Source organism: Podarcis erhardii (genome assembly GCF_964252035.2).
Source record: "Podarcis erhardii genome assembly, chromosome: 2".
Classification (NCBI taxonomy): domain Eukaryota; kingdom Metazoa; phylum Chordata; class Lepidosauria; order Squamata; family Lacertidae; genus Podarcis; species Podarcis erhardii.
The window spans coordinates 71,045,175-71,067,608 of record NC_138498.1 but is presented as its reverse complement, the minus strand read 5'-3'; the positions used below and the strand labels follow the sequence as shown (position 1 = coordinate 71,067,608).

Genomic DNA, 22,434 nt, shown 5'->3' with positions numbered 1-22,434 from the left:
TGGTTAAAGTATCAGACTTGAATGGGGGAAATCCTAGCTGCCCTATGAAATTCACTGGGTGACCATAGTGGGCCAGTCCCTGCCTCTCAGCCTAATCTGCTGGTGTTAATGGAATAACCCCCATTCACACTGCTCCTTGGGGGATGATTGGGATAATACATGAGACAAACATATTCAGAAATGTTTCCCTCCCTCTGCCCCCTGCTCTTGCCTTTTAACTTACTTGATGTCAAAAGGCACTTGGCCACTTCATTCCCATCCTGATTGCTTGTGTTGGGAATCCACAAGGGTGAGGTTCCTGGGCTGGAATTCTGATACCTCTCAAAGAAGGACCTTCACTGCCCCAAGACTCTAGAGCCAACCGCCAGTTGGCAAGTATGAGAAGAAGATGCTAGACTAGATGGGGCTTTGGTCTAATCCAGCTGGGCTCTTCTTATGTCTTAAACTATTCTAGACATAAGACAGACAGATTGGTGTCTGTTAGCTGCCCTGGGCATTTGGAGAGGCATCATAGATATTTCTAAGCATGGAATTGATAACACTGCTGTTAATTCTTCCTAGTCTTCCTAGTAGGTAGTTTGTTATTTCCAAATTCTGCCACAAACGAGGTCTGTTGTTGTCCACAGGGATCCCAGCTTCCTAGAGTCCCAAGAAATGGAGGCTGTCAAGATGCTGGAGTCAGTGCGCATCAGCTTTCAGGAGAAGCCATGCAACTGGAGAGACTGCGTGGTCTGGGCTCGGAGACTTTGGGAGCGCCTTTTCTCCCATGACATCCAACAGCTGCTGCATAACTTCCCACCTGAACATGTAAGGGCCCTGCCTCTTTCCCTGGCCATTTCCTGGCTCCTAGTGTGGCGCTTTTCTAAGCACTCCTTTGCCTTTCTCTGTTACAATCACTCAGCACTGGCTCTGAGAGTTGCAATCCAGGTGTCTGGAACCAAATGCAGCAGACTTCTGTTGGCAGCTGCTTAATGTGAGATATATTAAGACCAAGTGGTAGTCTTTGCAAAGCCCATCTTTCAGTTGGTTGGTGTTGCCTTCCAGCCACTTGTAACATTAAGCCTCCTGTGGGAGATTCCTACTCACCCTTAGCCTCAACACCTGTAGTTCTCACTCTGGGCTCTTTCTAGGTGGACCCACACCACCATTTATATGACCTGGTTCACATACAGCATCTCCAATGGCTTTAATTGCACAAAGAACCAGCTGCTTATAGCTTTTGGCTCCACAGCAAGGCACAGGATGGTCACAGCAGGGCTGGCCCAAGACGTTTTGCTGCTTGAGGATCACATAAACACTCCATGACCAGAAGATGACTAGACTGCACTTGAATCTTAGTTCAACACAGCCAATGGGGTAGTGTCGCCACTGCACCTGAGAAGAGCAGGATTGTTTCCTGGGTATGTGACAGGCCTGTGGTACTCATAGCTTTGATCTCCAGTCACGGCTCAGGAGGAACGTCTGGGGCCCAGACACAGTTACTCACTCTGCCTAATGGTAGGGCTGGCTGTGGGTCGGAGGCAAACTGCATGGTCAGTTCCTGAAACAGCAACCGAGAGGCCAAAGGCAAGCAATCTGGTCCAGGAAAGCCTGACGGTCAGGCTGGATTAAGCAGTCTGTGTAACACCTCAAGCAACAAGTTGTTAAACCTAGGACAGTTCTTATATAAGGTCAGCAGGGCCCTTCTTAATGATGGTGCCATGGGTTCTAGAGTACATCCTCTGGGCACTGAGTCAGTTGCTCCCCTCCCTCCATTATGAATCAGGCTCCTTCCTTTGGACCTGGCACACAACACAGGCTGATGTTTGACCTCCTTGCAGTCCCAGTGACTGGACAGCACTAGTCACAAATGATTGGCTGAAATAATTTTGTGGTTGGTGGTTATGTTTTGTCCCAGGTGTCTTAGTGGAGCGAAATTATATGGTTTTGGCATATGAGTGAGCCAATGTTAGCTTTCACAAGGAACCTAGTACTGCTGTCTGAACTCTGGAAAATCAACAACATGCACGTTTACATATTTTTTCCTTGGCCCTTGACTTGTTCTCTCTTCCTTGGCTGTGCACAGTCTCCCTCCCTCCCTCCCTCCCTCCCTCCCTCCCTCCCTCTCTCTCTCTCTCTCCAGTTCCCATCATTTTAGGCTGCAGAAACTTTTGGCCCTCTCCCAGCCCTTGCTTGGCCTGTAGAGTTTCCTTCCTTGAACAACTTCTCCTCCCGCCCCCTCTGATGCTGCTTCCTGACTGATCCCATTTGTCTTTGTCCCCAGGAGACAAGCTCTGGACTTCCTTTCTGGTCAGGGCCCAAGCGATGCCCACAACCGCTGAAATTTGACAGCAGTCATGTGAGTGGGGAGCTCAGCTTGAGAAGTGGGGGGAACTTGGGATGCAATGGAGGTTGCACCCTCAGTGAGGAACATCTAGGAGAGATTGGGACATTTACACAGCTAGGTTCACCACTTCCTAGTCTCATGGTCAAAGAAAGGGGCGAATGTAACTTTTCGGGAAAAAGAAAATAAAAAGCAATAAATGGAAATTAGTGCCTTTTTTATTCTTGCTGTCTAGAGCAGGTGGAAACCCCTTATCTGTTTTTCACCTTATTTATTGTGTAAAATAGCACCAACATGTTCCATGACACCCTAATTGATGAGCAGGAGGTTGGCTCTGTTTTTCTCATTTGATTGATCTGCCTAGTTTAAAACGGTGAACTGACCATGAACCAAGCCCATCTTATTCCTCTGTAGAAGTGTGGGTTGCAAATGACCCAGGATCCAGCACATTTGGCATGTAAGATTCCCGATACCATTGTTCCCACCAATTTGGGCTTGTATCCAGTGTTGCATGGATACACTTCTACTGTGAGATTTCTGCTTCCTTTCTTCTGCACACTCCCAAAATCTGCTCTGGAGGCTCCCTCAACCCTTTGGAACAGATTTTGGTGGTGGCTGTAGCACGGAGGAGAGGAAGAGGAAGTTCTGTTGTGCAAGCGGAAGTCTGTTTGAGTAGAGTGGAAGAGCAAGGTTGGATATGGCCCCTGGGTCTGAATCTGGCAGCGGCTTTCATGAGTTGTGATGCTGTTTTGACTGTGTAGGAGGGAAGAGGATGCTTAGCTGAGGTTGGAAGGGGTCTACATTTCTGGAAGAGCAGCCAGTAGAGCAAGTTACTGGTTGTCAGGAGAAGGAAACAGTCCATAGTGTGGAAGGGTGCTGCTGTCTCTGATGCACCTTCTTTGCTTTTCTAGACCACCCACAAGACCTTCATTTTGGCTGCCAGTCACCTCTTTGCCAGTACCCACAAGCTGTGTGTGAGTGAGGAAGATTCTGTCACTTCCCAAGTCCTCTTTGGCTCGCATCTGCCACCTTTCCAGCCACTTCAGGGAGTGCATATCCCCCTCACTGACCAAGAAATGCAGAATCCACAAGACTCTGTTGGTAAGAAGTTTGCTGAAGGGCAGGTATCCCAACCGTTCCAACCAGGCCCTAGCAGGGAACCTGTGGCCTTCCAGATGTTGTTGGACTCCAACTCCCATCAGCCCCAGCCAGCCTGGCCAGTGTGGTCAAGGATGATGGGAACTGTAGTACAGCAACATCTGGAGGGCTGCAGGTTTCCCATCCTTCTTTAGAGCAGTCTGCCAACCATGTCACATCTGTGAATGGAGTGTCAGGAAATGCAATGGGATCTCTAAGGGTAAGATGAGACTTGGGCTTCCCACAGAGTAGACCCAAGCCAGAAGTGGATAACATGCTTCTGCCTGCATTGCTCACATCTCAGGCCACTGCTGGGCTGTGTCCCCGCCTACTACCCCTAACTGTGTCTTTCAGATCAGACGGAGGTGGGAGAGCTGAGGAAGGAACTGGCAGCACTGAGGCAAGAGCTGGAAGAGCAAAATTCCCTCATGTCTAATGCTATGGAGCCCATTCACTTTGAGAAGGTAAAAAACGTTCCTGCGTGTTTCCACCTCTCTTTGCATTTCCCTCTGAGCTCCAGGTTTCCAAAGGCGGAAGAGCATGACCCTTCTTGGAGGAGAGAGGGTGTGGTGTGTGACTCTGCTGTTCCAGCTATGACTTCCCCTCCTGCAGCTCTGCTTATGCCTCTTAATCCTCAACAGGTTAATTTCGGTTAAGATCAACAGTGCTTTCTTGAGATGACTCACAGACAAATTTTCCCAGTGCCCCAGTATCTGTAAAGGGCAGGCACAGGCAAGATATTTTATGTTCAGGGTTCAGATGCCCAAATAAAAAATTACTATCTGATTTCATCATATGCTAAAAGTTTGAGTATAGAGGCTTAGAGGCTGAGCTACAAATCAGGATGCCTTGTTCTGAATCTCATCTCTGGCATGAACTCGCTGATACTCAACAAGCCTCAGTCTCTGGGTCAGCCTTCTAACTGTAAAATAAGAGTCAGAATACTGGCCTACCTTGCAGGATACGTATATGGATTACTACAAGAAGCAATGATGAATAGACAGTAGCGTTGCCATACATCCGGAATTTCCATGACACAGCCAGAATACCACAGTGGGGAGCAGTGTCTGGGCGGAAATTGCTGAAAAGTCCGGGGAAAACCAGATGAATGGAAACCGTTGTTGGAAGTTCGGATTTTGTTTAATTATTTTTTTTAATTTAATTTTTTTTTTGAAATACGACAACCCTGATAGACAGATAAGAAGTATTCTGAAGGAATAAACTACAGTGGTACCTCGGGTTACATACGCTTCAGGTTACATACGCTTCAGGTTACAGACTCTGCTAATCCAAAAATAGTACCTTGGGTTAAGAACTTTGCTTCAGGATGAGAACAGAAATCGTGCTCCGGCAGCACAGCAGCAGCAGGAGGCCCCATTAGCTAAAGTGGTGCTTCAGGTTAAGAACAGTTTCAGGTTAAGAACAGACCTCCAGAACAAATTAAGCACTTAACCCGAGGTACCACTGTATGTTTAAAATGTGAATGCCCTGTATAACCAATGTTATTGCAATTTTGCCAAAAAGAGCTCAACAACCTTTGTATGCGGATTTCCACTTTTTGAAATATGGCAACCCTAAGTAAGGAAGATACAGGAAATCATGATTTGTCATTACGTCTGAACCAGGCTAATATGTTACAATCCAGACTACTTGTTCTGTAGCCCCTTTTGGACACTGAATGAGGAGCTGCTTTCTGTAGGCAAAGCATGTGTTCTGCCATCCCCTATCTTTTAGTTCTGTATTGTAGCTGAGAGACTGTTTTATTCAGCTAAAATGACACTAGTAGCTGAATTGTGGGGGGTTTTTTTGTTAATGTGTTTGGTAGAGTTGGGAGCTGGCCCATTTCTACTCCACAGCTGCTGTTACAGAAGTTTCTTCATACAGTGAGCATTTGTCTGCACAACTGCAGATGTAATGTGGGGAGTTTGTGGGGATTATATCCCAATATATCATCAGCTGCCAGGATTGGGGCCCAGATTTCAGTTAAGGTAGAATATTTTCCATATATTGGAGGTTAAGTTGAAAGCTGCTGTCGAACAGCCCTAATAAAAAAAAACCCGGTTTGTATGGAATGTTTTGTTGCTTTGACCTTTTAAGGGTTTTTGAGGGGTGGGGGAGGTTTGTGCCTGAAGTTTAAAGTTGTATTTTGTGTAGATTAATATTCAGGATTTACATATGCACTGCTTGCCACAGGTTTCTTGAATGTATGAATTTCATTTCTGCCTTTACTGGTCCAGTAGAACTAAGTACCCAAGTCTCACTGATTCCTGTGGGAAGAGTTTGAGTGGATATTTAAAACTCCTAAGGTTGTGTACACTTTGCCAGTTTAAAAAGCAGCTAGGTTGTACTTTTTTCTCTGGATAGAAACTGGTCTGGACAAAAATGCATCAAAATGCAGTATTTCATAAGAAATGACAGGATAGATACAGATTGTGGCGAACGTTGTATGTACAGCACTTCCCAAACCAGTGGTGAGAGCACACTGGATGTAAACGGAGGTGGAGGGTGGGTGTCGGCACAGCCAAAGATGTCCCTGAATTTGACAGTTGCTGTAAGCTGCAGTGCTTGTGTCCAGCTTTTGGAGGTGCCAGAGTGCCAGGAATGGGTTGGGATGAGCCTGGGGTCAGTATCCCTCCCGCAATCTGTGTAGTACCTAGCCTACTACTCTCTTAGGCTGTGTACACACTTCTGTTCACTCCACATCCAGCACACTCCCACCACTCTTTTGGGAAGCGGTGTACACACAACATAAGCAACTATCCTGCATCTTGTAATTTCTTATGTGTTTTGATGTGTTTCCTCCACAACCAACATCAATCCAAAGTGAGAAAAAGGACAACCTAGACATATTTTAAAGTGCTAATGCGTACACAGCCTTATACCCAACCCTGTTTGTGGTTTGCAGCGCATGACCCACCCTCCTACAGGCTGTGTTCTTTTCTGAGTGCAGAACAAACGAGCCAAGAAGGATCAGAAGAGTCTGTTCCTTGAGTACAAAATGGTTATCAAGCCAGGCAATGGAGTCCTTTAGCCAGGAACTGTGTGTTTTTGTCACTTTCATATTATTTCTATAAACAAGGCTTTCTCCAATCATCGTACGTAAGGACTAGGAAGTTGCCTCATCAGATTATTTGTTTTGCTGACCCAGTGCTGCTTTCCGAAACTGGTAGAAGCTCTCTAACATCTCACCTGCAATCTGATTTTAGCAGCAGATGCCAAGGGCCTTCTGTCTGCTAAGGATGGCCTCTGCCCTGTAGTGTGGTCTCCCTCATACACTGGGGGAAGCTTATGTTGTACCATGGCTACTCAGATGATTACTTAGTCAGATTCTGTGCCTGTGCACGTGGTGCAAATTTGTGTATAATTGCTTGTGATTAGCACATTTTATTCTGCTCCTGCTATTCATGGGAAAAGGCAAGGAGCTTTGCAGGGAACTGAAGCTCTGCCTCCTAGACTCTAGGCCTTTGGCTCTTCAGACTTTGTTGGACTCCAATTCCAGGTCACAATGAGAGCTGCGGTCTAGCAACATCGGAGAACTAGATTCCCCACCCCATCTCTTCTATCGTTAAAAAAAATCACACCATGCAGACAAACCCTGGCTGTAACCTCTGTTAAGTTTCCTTGCCACCCTATGTAGACCTTGCACTCCCTTTGTTCTCATCCTCATTCCACTAAGATCCCTTCTCTTTTCCCCTCTGTCTTTGCCACCCTTCTCTGGCCTCAGGGGAACGACATTCACTTGAACTTCGTCATGACAGCAGCCAATCTGCGAGCTGAGAACTATGGCATCCCTCCGGCTGATAAGCTGCAGGTGAGGAAAGGAGGCGGGACTTTGGGAGTCATTTTCCCCAGTTGCCTGCCAGCTTCAGGAAATAAAGTGGGGCGGGACACATTCATGTGTCTGTCTCTGGCCTAGCAGCATCCCTCCCTCCAGTAACCTCTGGTGCCCTTTCCCATTCACTGTCTTCATGCTGAAGGCCCAGTTTGATTTCCACAGGCGATGAAGATCGTGGGGAGGATTGTGCCTGCCATTGCCACAACCACAACAGCTGTAGCTGGTCTGGTGTGCTTGGAGCTTTACAAGCTGGTGTGGCGACACAGACGCCTGAGCTCCTATCGCAACAGCTTCCTGCAGCTCTCGGAGCCCCTGCTCAATTGCTTCCAGCCTCTGTCGTCTCAACCAATATACAAGGTGAGGCCTGGGCTCTGGGCTCATCATGCTTTGAAGGTAGAAAGAAGCTCAGTAGGGCCTGCTTTTCCTAGCAGACTGGCAGGGAAGGCAGGAAGGAAAGAGACACTATGCGCATTTAGATGGGCTGCTGTTCTTTACACTCAGAGCTAACTCTGTTGAGGTTGTAGATCAGAGGCAGGGGACCTTTTTCAACTCAAGGGCCGTGTTCTGTTCTGGACAATCACCTGGGGGCCACATGCCAGAGGTGGGTGGAACCAGAGGCAAAAGGAGGAGGACCAACAGATGTACATTTTCACTTTGTCCAGTCTACACACACCTCTCTATCCTCCATCCAGGCAAGTAAAAAGCATTATTGGAGTTCAAGGACACATCCTAGCTAAGCAAGATTGCTTGAGGAGAGAGTGAGGCAGGGTTGGTGAAGGACGTGCCGTGGGAAGAGGGCCGTGGCTGGCAAGGGACAGACTTGGAGGTTCCCAAGTCTCTAGAAGAGAGAACATGGAGTGCTGCAGTGTGGAGAGTAAGTCATTCAGGAACAAGAATCTGCCTTCCCCAAGGCTAGTGCAGTATCCCATATAGCTGGATTAGAGGCTCTGTACCTAGGAGCATTTCTGTGTGGGCACAGGCATTGATTCAGACAGGTACCTCCTTAATTCCCTCCCGCTCCAGCTCTTAAAAATCTAAATGAAACTGCAATGGTTTGCTCTTGTCCTGTGCTGCAGAGTGCACCTAAGAGCAGCTTTGGACGTTTCAAGACAGATGTAGAGCACCTCATGCCATTAGTTCTTACGCTGCTGCTGTGATGCCCAAAGCCAAACAGGTATGGAAAGATTTGCATGTCCAGCCTGTGAACCTCTCCTGACCAAGTTCCCCTTAAGACATTACAGCAGCTGTGGGACAACCACTGTAGCCCTTGAGCACCACGGTGATGATGGTGCTGTGATGCTTTCAGGCCTGACTGCCTTCCGTTCCCAGGGTGCCCAGCCATACCTTATCCCTGGAAGTGGGCCACGCAGTCAGAACTTGCGCAAGCCTCGTCAGCTGGAGCTGGTGCTAGAATGGCTGCCCCGTAGGGATGTCAGCAACTCCCAGACTGTGTTGAGGGGGAGACTTCCTACTCCATCTCTCCTGTCTGGGTGCTGGGTACTGAGCAGCTTGCCAGGAGCCGATGTGTGGGGGAGGACGGCTGTTCCCACTCAGCTGCTGACCCTGCCTTTCCTGAGCCCCTTCTGGCAGGCAGAAGGCGAAGGAGATCTAGTTTCAGAAGCCGGTGCCTGGCGTGTGTATCAGGCTAGCAGCAGTGTGGAAGGAGAGGCACAGACGAGGCTGCCTGTGAGCTGTCAGACACAGGAAATGGTCTTTAACCTGCAGCTGACACACACAGCTGGTGCCAAGCTGGATCTCTGGCTCTTCTTGCCCTGGCCTAACTCAACACCCCTTTCCTTTAGCCTCAGCCCCAGATGCTGGTTCTTGACCTTTCCGCACAGGCATCTGTGCATCCACTGGGTGTTCTGAACCGCTTTGAATGGGCCCTCATGCAAGGCAGTGAACATTTGTTCCCCTTGTGCCTTGCAGGCATGCAGTAGATACTTGGTGGACATCTTGAGAGCAGCATAAGGCGATAGAATTTACCCAGCCGTATTACCTTCAGCCGATAGACAAGTTGTTGTGTATGAATAATTATGGTAGGATTGGCATTACTGTCAAAGATGTAGTGGGGAGCTGGACAAGGGAATCCTGGCAAGACCCTGGTTCACGTGTCCAAGAAATTGGAGTTTCCCAGGATGGGACTGCACTTCCTCTGAAGGAGTAAGCATGCAGTCTGGAGTGGCAGCTGCATATGCTCCTAGACCTGGGTAACGTGGCCACAGTAGTCTAGGCACTGGTAACTTCAAGATTGGCTTGCTTCACTGCACTCTTTGTGGGGCTTGCCCTGTACTTGGCCCATAAAGTGCAGTTGTCAGTGCTGCAACACAATTGCTGACAGGAGTGCCAACGTATTATACCTCTTCCTAAAGATCTTCACTTGCTGCCAATTTGCTACTGAGCCAAGGTCATGGTTTTACTGGTAGTATATAAAGCTCTTAGCAGCTTCGGACCGATTTAATTGAGACATCCTTGCCCCATATGTACCTACTTGGCAGCTTCTATCAACAGAACACGCACTTTTACAAGTGCCATTTAATACGTGTTCGGCTTCTGTGAAGTTTTGGAACTCCTTAGCATTTAACTTCAGTCAGGCGCCTTCATTGTACTTTTAGACTTGCTTTAAAAAATTATTTCAGCGAGCCTATTTTGACATACAATTAAGGTATGCCTAATCTTTTTTTTAATTCTGACCATATTATTGATAATTATTTTACTGTTTAAATATGCATCACTAAGTTTTTTTATTAAGTGGTTTATAAAATTTCATATATATATATGGGGGGTGGGGTGGGGGGTGCATCTTCTGACAACAGGGTGACTAGCCAAGGAAATAGAGAGCAGACATACATGCTGACAATTAGGAATTGCAATTCATGTTTATCTGTTCACGTTTGTAACATCTTACATATCTTTGGATGCAGTTCACTGGCTTCAGTTTCCATGTAATATTAAGCCAAACCATGGCTTAGTGTAAATGTGGTAGGCTCCTAGATATTGCAGCTGCTTTGTTACTCTTCTGCTCCTGCTGCTGCTGCTGCTATGCTGATGTGAACAGCTTAGGGTTTAATCTAAACCTGGATTCATGGTTTATCTCCTCCAGACAAACCATGGTTTGTTAAGCCAAGGACAAACCTTGGTTATAGGTCGTGCTTTATCTGGAGCTCGATGAAACATGAGCCAGGGTTTGGACAGTACGCTAAGTCGTGGTTTAGCAGTAGCAGGATCAGATGAGAAGCAGAGGTCACAATCTCATCTATAGGAGACCATACATTTGTGCTGAGCTATTTTGTGCTGACTGGATCACTGTATCTTGTTTTACTACTGTCAGTGGTGAGCCTTTTCCAGGAAAGGACATAGCAAGACATAAGCGGATGTTTGTTTATTACTTGTGTATCCTGCCCTTCCTCCAATGAGCTCAGGGTTGCATTTGTAAGATTCCTGGGCAGCCTCCCATCCACTCCCCAGACCTACTTAGCTCAGAGTTGGAATTACGGCACATTGGGCGATGCCCTAAGCCAGCCCTCGCTTATTCCATAGGGTTGCCTTACCAGTAGTGCCATTAACTGTCCTACACGATGGCTTCTAGCTAGCTGCCTCTTTGTAAGGCATTCTGCCATTCATTGTATACATGTGGATGCATATGTGTGTACATGTGCACGCATGAGCCTGCACACATGTATGCATAACACACACATGTACACAGACGTAGGCTTTGGGGGTGCTTCCCCCCCTTTTTGTGGCAGCCCCAAGACTTCACATTCCTCCCATTTGTTGGGGCTAGGGCCAGCCTTGGCTTCCTTGCAAAAAAACCCTCCCTTTTCTGGAGAAAGAAACCAGAGCTTGGATGGGGGGGGGGGCTGTGGAATCGGTGAGGAGGGCGGGAGAGCAAGAAGCTAAATTAAGAGCGTCTGTTTGAATAGAAGCCTTTTTGTCTTGAGTTTATGGAGTGCGAGGCTGGGGCTTCCTGCTACACAGGAAGCGCAGATTGGAACCAGATTGGTGGGACCGGAGCGGGGTGGAGGGGCGGGCAGGAAAGACGGGGGGGGGGGAGGCCGGCTCTTCTATCGCCACTGATTTCCTCGGCGCCTCTGTTCCTCCACACACACCCGCCCCCTCCATCGCTCCCAGTTCAGATCACGCTGCACGGCCCGAGGGCTTGCTGAGCGCGCACGCAGGCCCCAAACGTCCTGTGATTATATTTTTTTAAAGGACATCTCAGATTTCTTAACAGCCCAGCTCCGCAGAACGGTCCCTATATAAGCAGGAACTTCAAAGCTTCCCTTGTGACGCGGGGGTGGGAAATGATTTTTGTGTGTGTGTGTGAGTTTTTGAATCTTGGAGCAGCTGTGCAGTGTGTGAGCTCGCTCTCTCCCCCCTAAAGTCTTTAAGAGGAAAGGGCCTGGCTGCAGCGAAGTGGCACCGTGCCCAGTTTGCCCATGTCAGCCCTCTGGGAATGGAGGGCATTCTGGTGGTGCTATAGATAGAACCTCCGTTGGAAAAAAAAGGGGAAGGAAAAAGAAACCAGAACAGCGGTGGTTGGGTTTGCAGTCGTAGGACCACTTGGGGCAAAGGACGGTTTGCTTCCACTTTCAGGAGTGAGTTTGCCCCCCCCCCCCCAAGTGAAATCATGAATCCATTCCTGAAAGCAGCGAATCTGAAATTGCTTCCCCTCGGAGCTGGGTGGGTGGGGAACCAGGAGAGGAGAGGAGCCGGTGGAGTGAATAGAGCGCAGCATCAGGAGGAAGGGAGCAGCTCCAGATGAGGAACGGGGCTGATTTGCAAAAGGGAATCGAGAGCAGTGCCGGGTCCGGGAACGTGTGGAACTGATTAAGCAGCATATGGGAGTCATTACTTAGCAAGGGCTGGCGACTGGGGGAAGGGAGCTCTTGCCCTGGCGCCAAAGGATTCACGCCTAACCCCCCCAGAATAAGATTCATTGGACCTTTGCTCCTTAGTGCCTGAGCCGATTTTTAAAATTATTTTTTGGGTCGGGTGGGTGTGAGAATAATAAGTTTGCAGGGCACTGTAAGGCAGGCGTGAGCAAAGGAAAAAAATCAGGCAAAGGGAGGTTTTCTTTGCATTGGGACATCCAGCCAGCTGGGGGACGCATTGCTTAGATCAGAACCCAACTCCTGTTGCCCCAGTCTCTGCAGGCTGGTCCTTTCCGGCATGAAGCTGGCTGGTTTCAGGGGAGGGGGGACACCCAGAATATCTTCGGTTCTGCTTTGCTGTGGAAGCAGCATTAAGGTGCTGGAAGGTGAAGAGCTGAGCAAAAGGTGCTAATGAGTCCCCTGTCAGTGTGAAAGGCCAAGCCCAACCATATGGTTCTTTTGGAAGGATGGGAATCTGCCCTCTGGGTTGGCAACAACATAGAAGAGCAAATGGGATGGACCATATGGTCCCAAATGGCCATGATTTTTTTGCGGGGAGGCAACTTTAATTTCCAACTCTAGCCTTCCTCCTCCCATTCATGTTCTTAAAAAAAAAAAAAAAGAAGGTATGGTCAGGAGCGAGACTTTGCATGTTTCAAACCAAAGCATATCCTCTCTCGTTTACAGGGGTTTGGGTTTTGCATGCACGCTCTTATTAATGCTTTCAGAAAAAATGGCCACTCAGATGGAATAATCTCTCCAAGCAGGTGTACATAATAAGATAATTATCAATAAAGCACAGATTGCAACAGCAAAACATTTTTAAAAGAAGTATTCATAACTGAATGATGTGTTTGGATAGTCTTGCTGAAATAAAAAGTTTTCAGCCGGTGTCTAAAACAATAGGAAGGGCATAGCTGCTACCACACTACATAGCTGCTACCACACTACAGCTGAGCTTTTGTCCATCTTGCTGCACCAGCCAGCTGAAAACATGAGTTCCTCCTTCCTGCTTCTGTTCTGTTCCTTTTTGTAATTTGCTTTCCGTTCTTCAGAATACCAACAGCACTTCCCAGGGCTTTAAGGAAGCATGAGTGAGTACTGTATGGTGCTCCTGTTTTCCATTGTTCTGCATCCACCCCTCCTTTCCATGAAATCTACAAAACCTCAGTGTAAATTTGAAATAAGCTGGGAGAGAATGTTTGGCCCTCCAGCTGAGTTGACTAGAAACAGCATCTCAACAGAGCAAAGGACAAGACCCCAGATCCCAAGCAAAGGGTGGCTGTGATCAGACCTTCCCTCTGAAAGCATGGACTGGGTGTGGGATCGACCATGCTGGCCTTGCTAGCCCGCCCAGACCTATCAATCTGCTTGTATTCAGCAGAAGAACTGAAAGGGCTTCTTGCAAACAGCTGTTTGGCTCCTCTATCTGATCAGGGTTCTTGCTCCCATGCGAGAACGTGTGTACATGCAGCTGTACACATACAGAAACCCCCTTCAGAGATGAAATCATAGAATTGTAGAGTTGGAAGGGACACCAACAGTCTTATAGTCCAACCCCTTGCAATGCAGGAATCTCAGCCTGCTGGGCCTGTACGTGGGGGGGGGGGGTAAACAGTGCAATCCATTCCCCCATTCATTCCACAGTCTACATGTGGACAGAACATCTGAAAAGGGATTCCTTCCAGTAGCACCTTAGTTGGTCTCTAAGTTGCTACTGGAAGGAATATACCAATAACAAACTTATTTGGTCTCTAAGGTGCTACTGGAAGGATTTTTTTATTTTGTTTCGACTACAGCAGACCAACACGGCTACCTACCTGTAATCTGAAAAGGGGTTAGTAGTATACTTTGGGGTGGAGACTAGTGGAAGAGGACATGGCTGTACAGCCTCCCCAAGTACAGAGTCCCAGGTGAGTACAGTATCTCTGGGAGAAAAGCAGTTCCCTCCTACAATCCATGGCTTTGCTGCTGCGACTGGAGTTGATGAGACCTAGTGGTGTGGAGGCCTGTGCCCTGAAGCTAGCATGAAAGAACAGTAGCCCTGTCCTTCTCTGGCTGACAGAGGAGCTCTGTCTCCATCCTGTTGAGAAGCAGGCAGAACAGAAGGCAGTGCTCTGGGGCACGGGCCCCATTTGCACTATTCATTTAAAGCAGTATAATACCACTTTTAACCGTCATGCCCCTCCCCGAAGAATCCTGGGAGCTGACGTTTGTTAAGTGTTCTGAGAGTTGTTAAGAGAGCCCTGACCCCTTCATACAGCTACAATTCCCAGAGCGGGTTAACAAACAATCCCTCTTTCTGGGGAACTTGGGGAAATGTAGCTCTGTGAGGAAGAACACGGGTCTCCTAACGACACTCAGTACCTGTAACAAAACACAGTTCCCAGGATTCCCTGGGGGAAGCCATGGCTATTTAAAGTTCTATGACACTGCTTTAAATGTATAGGGCAATTGGGGGCACAGTGTTGTGCGCAGGAACAGAGGGAAGTGTTCTTTCACTTTTATAGGCTTGTGAGAGTGTTGGGCAGGGGTCTGATGGTACCTCTGGCAGCTGCTTCTGTCCCCAGATTTAGGGTGGTATATATGTCCATGTGTCTCTATATATTTTTCTGTCATTTTTGACAAGAAGACAGATTTGCTTTGGAGACCCAGGCGAATGCTAGCGTCCAGGCCAGCTTTTCTCCTCCCCTGCTGGCCAGTGAGTTAGTCCAGGACAGTATCCCTTTGTGCGACAGTCTGACCCCACTAAGTTCTCTCTGGTCAGGGCACTTCCTGCTATGAACCGCTAACTAGCCCCAAAGGGCTCCTTGTGAAGAGGACTGGCTGCTTCTTGTCCTCCTCCTCTCTCTCTCCTTCTCCTTGCCCAGGGCCAAAACAGTCAGGCAGGGTCAACAGTGCAGGGGGCTAAGAGGTTCCACAACATCCTGGGCCTTGTTCTGAAGAAAAGGACAATTGTGCATAGGCAAGGCGCCATCTCAATGTGTCTTTGTGCAGCAGAGAGCCACAGATCATGAATGGACAGAAGGCAGCCTTAAAGAGTCTCCTCCGTTAGGCCCGTTGACAGTTAGCGCATTCAGAGCCGTCACGACAGGAAAGAATCATTTCATCCAGATCTGACTTCCTATAGGCAGTGCAGGAGGAATGGCTTCCTTTGGTTCATAGGAAAGCTGCCTCATGCTGGCCGCTGGCAGCCTACACTGACAGGCAGCAGCTCTCTGAGATCTTGAACATGGGAACTTCTGTGCGCAAAACAGATGTTGTGCTACTGAACCACATCCCTTCCCTTTCATATTATATGCCACATCTGTTGCGATGGACTCCACTTAAAACATATTTTGAGGAGAGGGCTGGTCTTTGTTTGGAGCCTGTGAGGGTTGTGCTGCTTTGCTTCTTAGAATTCTGCTCTGTCCTTCCTCCAAGATGTTTAAGCCTCACAACAGCCATATGAGGTGGGTTAAGTTGAAAGAAGAGTGAACTCTATGGCTGATTTGAATCTGGGTTTCCCGTATCCAGATCCAATGCTCTCCATGCTTTGGAGAACCCACCCACATCCTTGGCATTGGGTGTTGCAATTGTTAGTTGCCTTTGCTGTTTGAAATGCCGCGTCAGATCAGAATTTGTCTGGTTTTATCTTTTATTTTTATTGGAGGTTCTCATGTTCCTCTTGGCTAGATTAAAGCGCCGCCCTTTTGGCACTTAAAAACTTCTCCTCTCTGAAGGTGCGCTACAATCAGTTCACCTCTTAACCTTCTTCCTGATAAGGTGAACAGAATGAGCTGCTACAATCCTTTGCTGCAAAGGTTTCCTTTGCTACAAACAGCTCTGTTTTTTAATATTTGAATCGTAAATGAACTGTGGAGCCTGAATTAGACACGCTTGTGATCTAGCAGTTGTGTCTTCAACGTTAAGGGTATTAAGGCTTTCGTTTAATAAAAAGATCCTAGCAAGTCTAGTTATTCAAATCACTTTGTACTAACAGTCTGTGGCCATTGGTAGTTACCAATATGGGCCTTTAGGCTATAATCCTATGCAAACCTGCTTGGATGTAAGCCCGGCACACAAAGGTTTTAGCTGCATGACATTTTAAAATATGTGATCTAAAAGGGTCGCCTTATGTCCAGAATTTTCCGGACATACCCAGAATGCTGCCGTTGGAAGCTCAACAACTTTTGTGGCCAGATTTTACTTTTTGAAATATGGCAACCCTAGATCTAAGGCCTTGACCCACTTGGCTCTACAGGAAATGGCTCCTTCATAGGTTACCTGGTTCGTGCTGCAAGCGTGTTGGGACATGGTACCTGCTGGGTTGGGTGATGCATTTAATTTTAGAACTGACCTTCTTTGGGTATCTGCTCTTTTCTCATGCACCCGGTGAAGTGGACTGCAGTCCACCAAAGTTTATGCACTAATAAGCATGTTCGTTTTATTATTAGTCTTGCCCCAACACTCCTCACTGATTTTGCTTTAATCTCAGTATCGCCAGAAAGCATGGAACTGCTGGGACAGAATTGAGGTGCCAGGTGTCGATGCCGAGGGAAAGGAGATCACCTTGAGAGACCTCTGCAAACACCTCCAGGTGAAGAGGATGACCAAGTAAAACGTTTCATAGGCAGGTTCCATCAGGAACCCAGGCAGCATATGCTGGGATGGCCCATGCCACTGACCCTCCTCATTACCATGCATGCCAGGGTTGCAGCAGTGGGTCTTCTCCTCTGCGGCATCCTGAGGTCCATGTGAGGCCAGTGGGCACAGCACTTTGAACGGGCATGTTGCACCTTCCAGCATTAACAAACACAAAGGTATCCCTTACCAGGTACCCTCATTCACTCCAATATCAGTGAGATGCCCCTGTTCTGTCCCAAAGACCCCATTGCCATAATCCAATTCAGTTTGCTCCCTGCTCCTACTTTGCTCTTTTTTCTGGTTGCCCTGATTGTCCCACCCCATCCTCTGCTGGTTCCCAAGACTGCGCTCCCATGTCATCCTTTTGAAATTAATGGACCTAACTTAACCATGTTCGTTAATTTCAGTGGATCTATTTTGAGAATAACTAGTTGAACGCCACCATCTCACAACTTGTACTTAACCTGGTGCTCCTGGAGCTCTTTCAGTTGAGAGTTCTGATTGTCTCTTCTCTGTGTGGTGCTGACTCCTGCTCACTTTCACAGATGGAGCATTCCTTGGTGCTGGAGATGCTACTATATGGAAAAGCTCTTCTGTACGCTGGCTTCTGGGAAGAAAAGGCAAAAGAGCAGAAGCTATCCAGCAGGTAGGAGAATCCAAAGGAACAGAGTTTGGGGGTCACAAAGGAACATAAGAAGAGCCTGACTGCTGGATTAAGCCCATGACCCACCTCATCCAACATCCTGTTCTCACAGTGGCCAACCGCATGCCTGGGGGAAACCTCTTGTTTCCACCTTCTGCTCCTGATTCTCATGAAGCCTGAGGGGGACCAGTGCCCCGGGTATTCTCAAGGCATGGCTTAGGCAGAGAGAACCTTCCAATAGCTGTTTCTGATGCATGCAGGGTTTGTTTTTTACAGAGTCCACACAACACCTTCAACATCAAAATGCCAGCCTGTATTCCTCCCCTCTGCCCCTAAATCCAGGTGTACCCTTTTCTCAGGAAAATCCAGTACATGGGTTTATTAAAAAACAAAACACAACTCTTATCAGTGACCCACTTGCAATACCTGAATATCATTTTTGCAACATTGACACCACCCCGGAAGCAGTCAGACTCTCAGTGAGCCCTTCCACATTTCCTCCGGCCTGCCGTGGGGTTGGAAGTGGCATTTGCCCTGTTTTCCTCCCTGCTTGCCCGTTTTCTAGGGGCTGGGAAGCCACTGACCTGGAAGAGGGCAGAGGGACCCTCAGGAGTGTGGGATAGCTAGGCCATAGCTGCCCCCACTACAGGCCCCCTGCCAGAACAGCCTGGGTTACTGTATCTGCAGCAGCTGCAAAGCCTCTGCGTCCTGTCCCTTCCACGCTGGGTAAACATCCTGCTGTCAGTGCCTCCTCCGCTGCTTCCTGGGGCAGACCAAGCTCTTCCCACCCCCCAAACGCAGGCTCTCCTGGGCCTCTGCCATCCACATACATCCAGAGGCAACAAGAGTCCATTACTCTATGATCTTTCCAGACTCCTTGGCAGGCTGTCCTGCTCTCTGCCCACTCACTCTCCCGCCTTCTCCAACCCCCCATTCCCACCCCAAAACAAACTGGGCTGCAGGCTCGCTCAGGACGGATAGTTTCACTTTGGCTGCCTCTGCCATTTCTTAAGCAGAGAGCAAAAGTGTGCTTAGTTTTCTGGTACGGATGGGTGCAGTGGAGGAGGAGGCTGGGGAGATGGCAAAGAAGTGCTAGCATCCCTCCTTCGAGAAGCTGCGTTGATTTTAGCTCCCACTTCTGAACCACCATTCCGGCTGTATTCAGAGAGGGGAAAAGAACAAGGCCAGTGTGGCAGGGAGGCAGCATTGAGCACTGGCAAGCTGGGTGTGCCAGTTTCTGGGTGCTACACAGCAGGCTCTCGCCTTCATGTCCTGCTTATTATGGGGTCCCCAGAGGTCTCAGCTCAACTACTGAGCGAAACAGGATGCTGGAACAGATCAGGCTTCAGTCTGATCTGGTCGGGATCTCTTCTTACATCTTTAAGGCATTTTCTTCTTTGGTATATATATGCCTCCACCCCACCCGCAAAAGGTCTTGTGAGTAGCAGTCCCTGGGAAATGTTAGCTAGGCCATTCCTGCCTATGGTTGCAGCTGCTGGATTTGAGACGATAGTTTGGGTGTGGTTCTGCAGTTGTTTCAGGACCTGAGCATACCTGGTGAAGGATGTGTGGCAAACATCAGTACTGTAAGTGACAGGAGATTGCCTGTTACCTGCCCTCTTGCATCTGCCCTCCTATTCACCCTTCGCTTTCACTTTCTCAGACTGACGGAACTGGTTCGCTGTGCCACCAAAGAGGCTCTATCCAAGGAGTGCCGGCTCTTGGTGTTGGAAATAGTCTGTGAAGATGAAGAGGATGATAGCATCTTACCGCCTGTTCATGTCTGGCTCCGACCGAGGGATCCAACCAATGAGGAGTAAAGGGAACTGTGTATATGTGTAATACAATGGAAACCTTTGGACTGGATTACTGCAATCTGCTGGATGTGGAGCTGCCCTTGAGGATGGTCTGGAAGCTGCCGCTGATGCAAAATGCAGCTGCTTGGCTGCTCACTGGGGCAGGATACGACCAACACATTACCCTGCTGTTCAGAGAATTGCTCTGCCTGCCAGCTAGTTTCCAGACTAAGTTCAAGGTGCTGGCCTTGGTGTGTATAGCCCTATGCAACTTGGGACCAGGATACCTGCAAGATCGTCTAGTCCATGGGTAGGCAAACTAAGGCCTGGGGGCTGGATCCAGCCCAATCGCCTTCTAAACCTGGCCCGTTGATGGTCCGGAAATCAGCATGTTTTTACATGAGTAGAATGTGTCCCTTTATTTAAAATGCATCTCTGGGTTATTTGTGGGGCATAGGAATTGGTTCTTTTTTTCCTTTCAAAATATAGTCCAGCCCCATACCAGGTCTGAGGAACAGTGGACCGGCCCCCTGCTGAAATAGTTTGCTGACCCCTGGCTAGTCTCATCCCTTATATACTCGGCTGATCATTGCGCTGTGCAGGCAAAGACTTCCTGTGACTTCCTGTGACTGCCTTCTTATCTGGAGGTTCACAATGTATGCATTGGGCATAGGAGCCAACTCCTAGAGGCTAAGGTCCCTCTGCCCTCCCCCCAGTAAAATATTTGAGGGAGCCGAGCCCCCCCCCAAAGATAATGGGCTTTGCCATTCAAATGATGTTCGTGTACCACATCATTTAATTGATTATGCAGGATGGGGCCTACCTGACCCCCCCCCAAAATATGTTATTCAAGTTGGCACCACTGGAATTGGGTCTTTAGAGTGGTAGCACCTGCTCTTTGGAATTCGCTCCCCTTGGATGTTAGGCAGAGGCAGCCTCTGTTGTTGTTTTGCTGCCTACTGAAGACCTTCCAGCAAGGGTTTTAAGCTGGAAGCTTTCCCAGTCTGTTTCTATGTTGGAATTGTTTTTTCAAATGTTCTTGTGGTGTTGCCATTTGTTGTCTGGCACCCTGGGCTCCTTTGCGAGGAAGGGCAGGATGCAGACTAATTTAATAAATGTGGGTAATATATGGAATGAGTAATGTGTATACACTGACTGTGATTAACCCAAATTCTGTTTAAAGCAGAGACACGCTCCTTGCCTGACAAAGAAAGTGAAGAAGCATCTTCTTCAGGGACTAACCTGTGTCTGCCTGCAGGCCTTTTCTTGCTCTTGGGGTCTGAGCATAGCAGAGGACTAAATAGGAATGAGCTCACTGTGCAACCCAGAGGCTTCTTTTGAAATTAAGCATTTTCTTCCCAGTACTATTAAAGGTGTAGCAGCAATGAAGTTGTAACACAGGATGGGGAACCTCAGGCCCAGGTGGTGGGGGTGATCCAAATGTGGTTCCTTGTACAGCCATCAAATGACTCTGTAGACCTGGGATACACCTCTCATAATCTTTGCTCTGCACCCTCCTTCAGTGCCTTCTGGCTCAAAAGACAGGGAGAAGTATGTTTGCGTGTTGGTAGAAAAAACCCTCTGGTTTTTGTGTGGCTGGAATATAGCCACAAAAGGATGAGTCACATCTGTTGCTCCGCCCACTTTTTCCATCTGGCCCCACCCGTTACTGGCATGTGGCCCTTGGAACATTGCCTGTGATGGAAGATGGCCCCCAGGCTGAAAAAGGTTCCCCACCCCTGTTATGGGCATTAGCCTGCTTTGTTCCGACAGAGCAGCTGCAGGGGAATGGGATAATTTCGTTTTCTCTGCATGGAGCCAGGAACTATGTAGGTAGGGAGAGGGGCACAGCTCAGCAACAGAGCATATGCTGCTTCCTAGGGTTCCCTAGGAAGAGAGATCAACTATTAAACTGCTCCACAGGTCTTAGTTCTGTAAGGGAAAGAAGGGTTTCCTACGGATTCTGGGGATATTTAACAAACTGCATTCCCCAGAATTCTTTTTTGGGGCATCCACATCTGTTTAAAGTGGTAGGGTTCTGCTTTAAACGTATAACACAGAAGGGAGTCTAAGTGATACACAGAATTTGCATTTAGGTTTGCCACTGCTAGTGCTGAGAATCACTCTTTATAAATTCTTATAAGACTGTGCAGCTGTTCTTAACGTGTTTGACTATTCCACGCTTTTGGTTTGATTTTCAGGAGCAGAAGGGGGAGGGTCTCACACATATATTTCCTCCAGCAGCAGTACTGATACCATCAGATAAGGGTAACTGAGCAACTGGTGGCGGCCTTTTCACATCAAATTTCGGTGACATAGCTCCCTGGTGTTTACGTTAAGTTGGGATCATTATGGCAGCGTGCCCTCAGATGGATTGCATCTCCTGTTTACAGTAAACCTTGAGCAACACATTAGAGTAATGAGTCAGGCTTGCTGGGGAAATGAAGCTCCTTTGATTTTAACAGTGACCCTACACCTACAGAAGCTGTTTTTGTAGCCGAGGCAGGACAGTATATCCTCCTGCTCTTCCATCTTCTTTTCCGAGCTCTCCTGCAGATTGGGCATTGCAAGAAGTCAACATTACAAAATGCTCTCCAGGAACTTCCCTTGAAAATCAGGATCTGCTCCCTTGCCCACTCCCTCTACAAAATTTCCCTGTTCTCTTGATCACAGTGAATGACTCAGATCCAAAAGGTGTCTACAGCTACCATGAGGCATAGGAAGCTGCCTTATACTGAGTCAGTCCATAGATTTCTATGTAGCTAAGCACTGCCTATGCTGACTGGAAGTGCCTCTCCAGGATTTCAGACATGGAATGAGTTTGGAGATGATGGGGATTGAAGCTGAGACCTTCTGATGCAAAGGAGACACTCTGCCACTGAGCTACAACATTTCTGGGGGAGGAAGCAACCAGATTTGAACTAGGGACATCTTGATTTGAATCCAGGCCTATCAGCCCCATTGTGTTGCTACTGTTCTCAGGGATGTGCATCAATGGTTCAAGGTGCCCAAATGGGCATTTTGAATGATGCAGAGGTAAGTGGCCCCCTGTTCTGCCACTGATAAGTCACTATTTCCAATACTGGATGTAGTATAACATAACTGTTATGACTAGTAGCCAATGATAATAGTCTTGGCTTCCATTAAGTTTTAAAAATATATATTTATGAATTTATAAGAGTACAAAATACAGAACTGAA

The 22,434-nt window shown here is 48.0% G+C and overlaps 1 protein-coding gene across 4 annotated transcripts in view; it reads left to right on the top strand.

Annotated features, from left to right (window-relative positions):
• UBA7 (ubiquitin like modifier activating enzyme 7) overlaps positions 1-20,368 on the top strand; it is a 46,304-nt gene extending 25,936 nt beyond the window's left edge. For 2 of the 4 annotated variants that reach the window (XM_081851203.1, XM_081851202.1), the window contains exons 17-25: positions 627-807; positions 2,264-2,338; positions 3,235-3,424; positions 3,815-3,924; positions 7,185-7,271; positions 7,458-7,652; positions 16,647-16,748; positions 17,341-17,441; positions 19,102-20,368. In XM_081851203.1, coding sequence (XP_081707329.1) covers positions 627-807; positions 2,264-2,338; positions 3,235-3,424; positions 3,815-3,924; positions 7,185-7,271; positions 7,458-7,652; positions 16,647-16,748; positions 17,341-17,441; positions 19,102-19,258 — 1,198 coding nt within the window. In that variant the 3' untranslated portion in view covers positions 19,259-20,368. Of the gene's footprint in view, positions 1-626; positions 808-2,263; positions 2,339-3,234; positions 3,425-3,814; positions 3,925-7,184; positions 7,272-7,457; positions 7,653-8,371; positions 8,470-16,646; positions 16,749-17,340; positions 17,442-19,101 lie in introns of those variants that run through there. The other 2 variants (XM_081851204.1, XM_081851205.1) reach the window with 2 other exon arrangements.
• Positions 20,369-22,434: the final 2,066 nt, after the last annotated feature.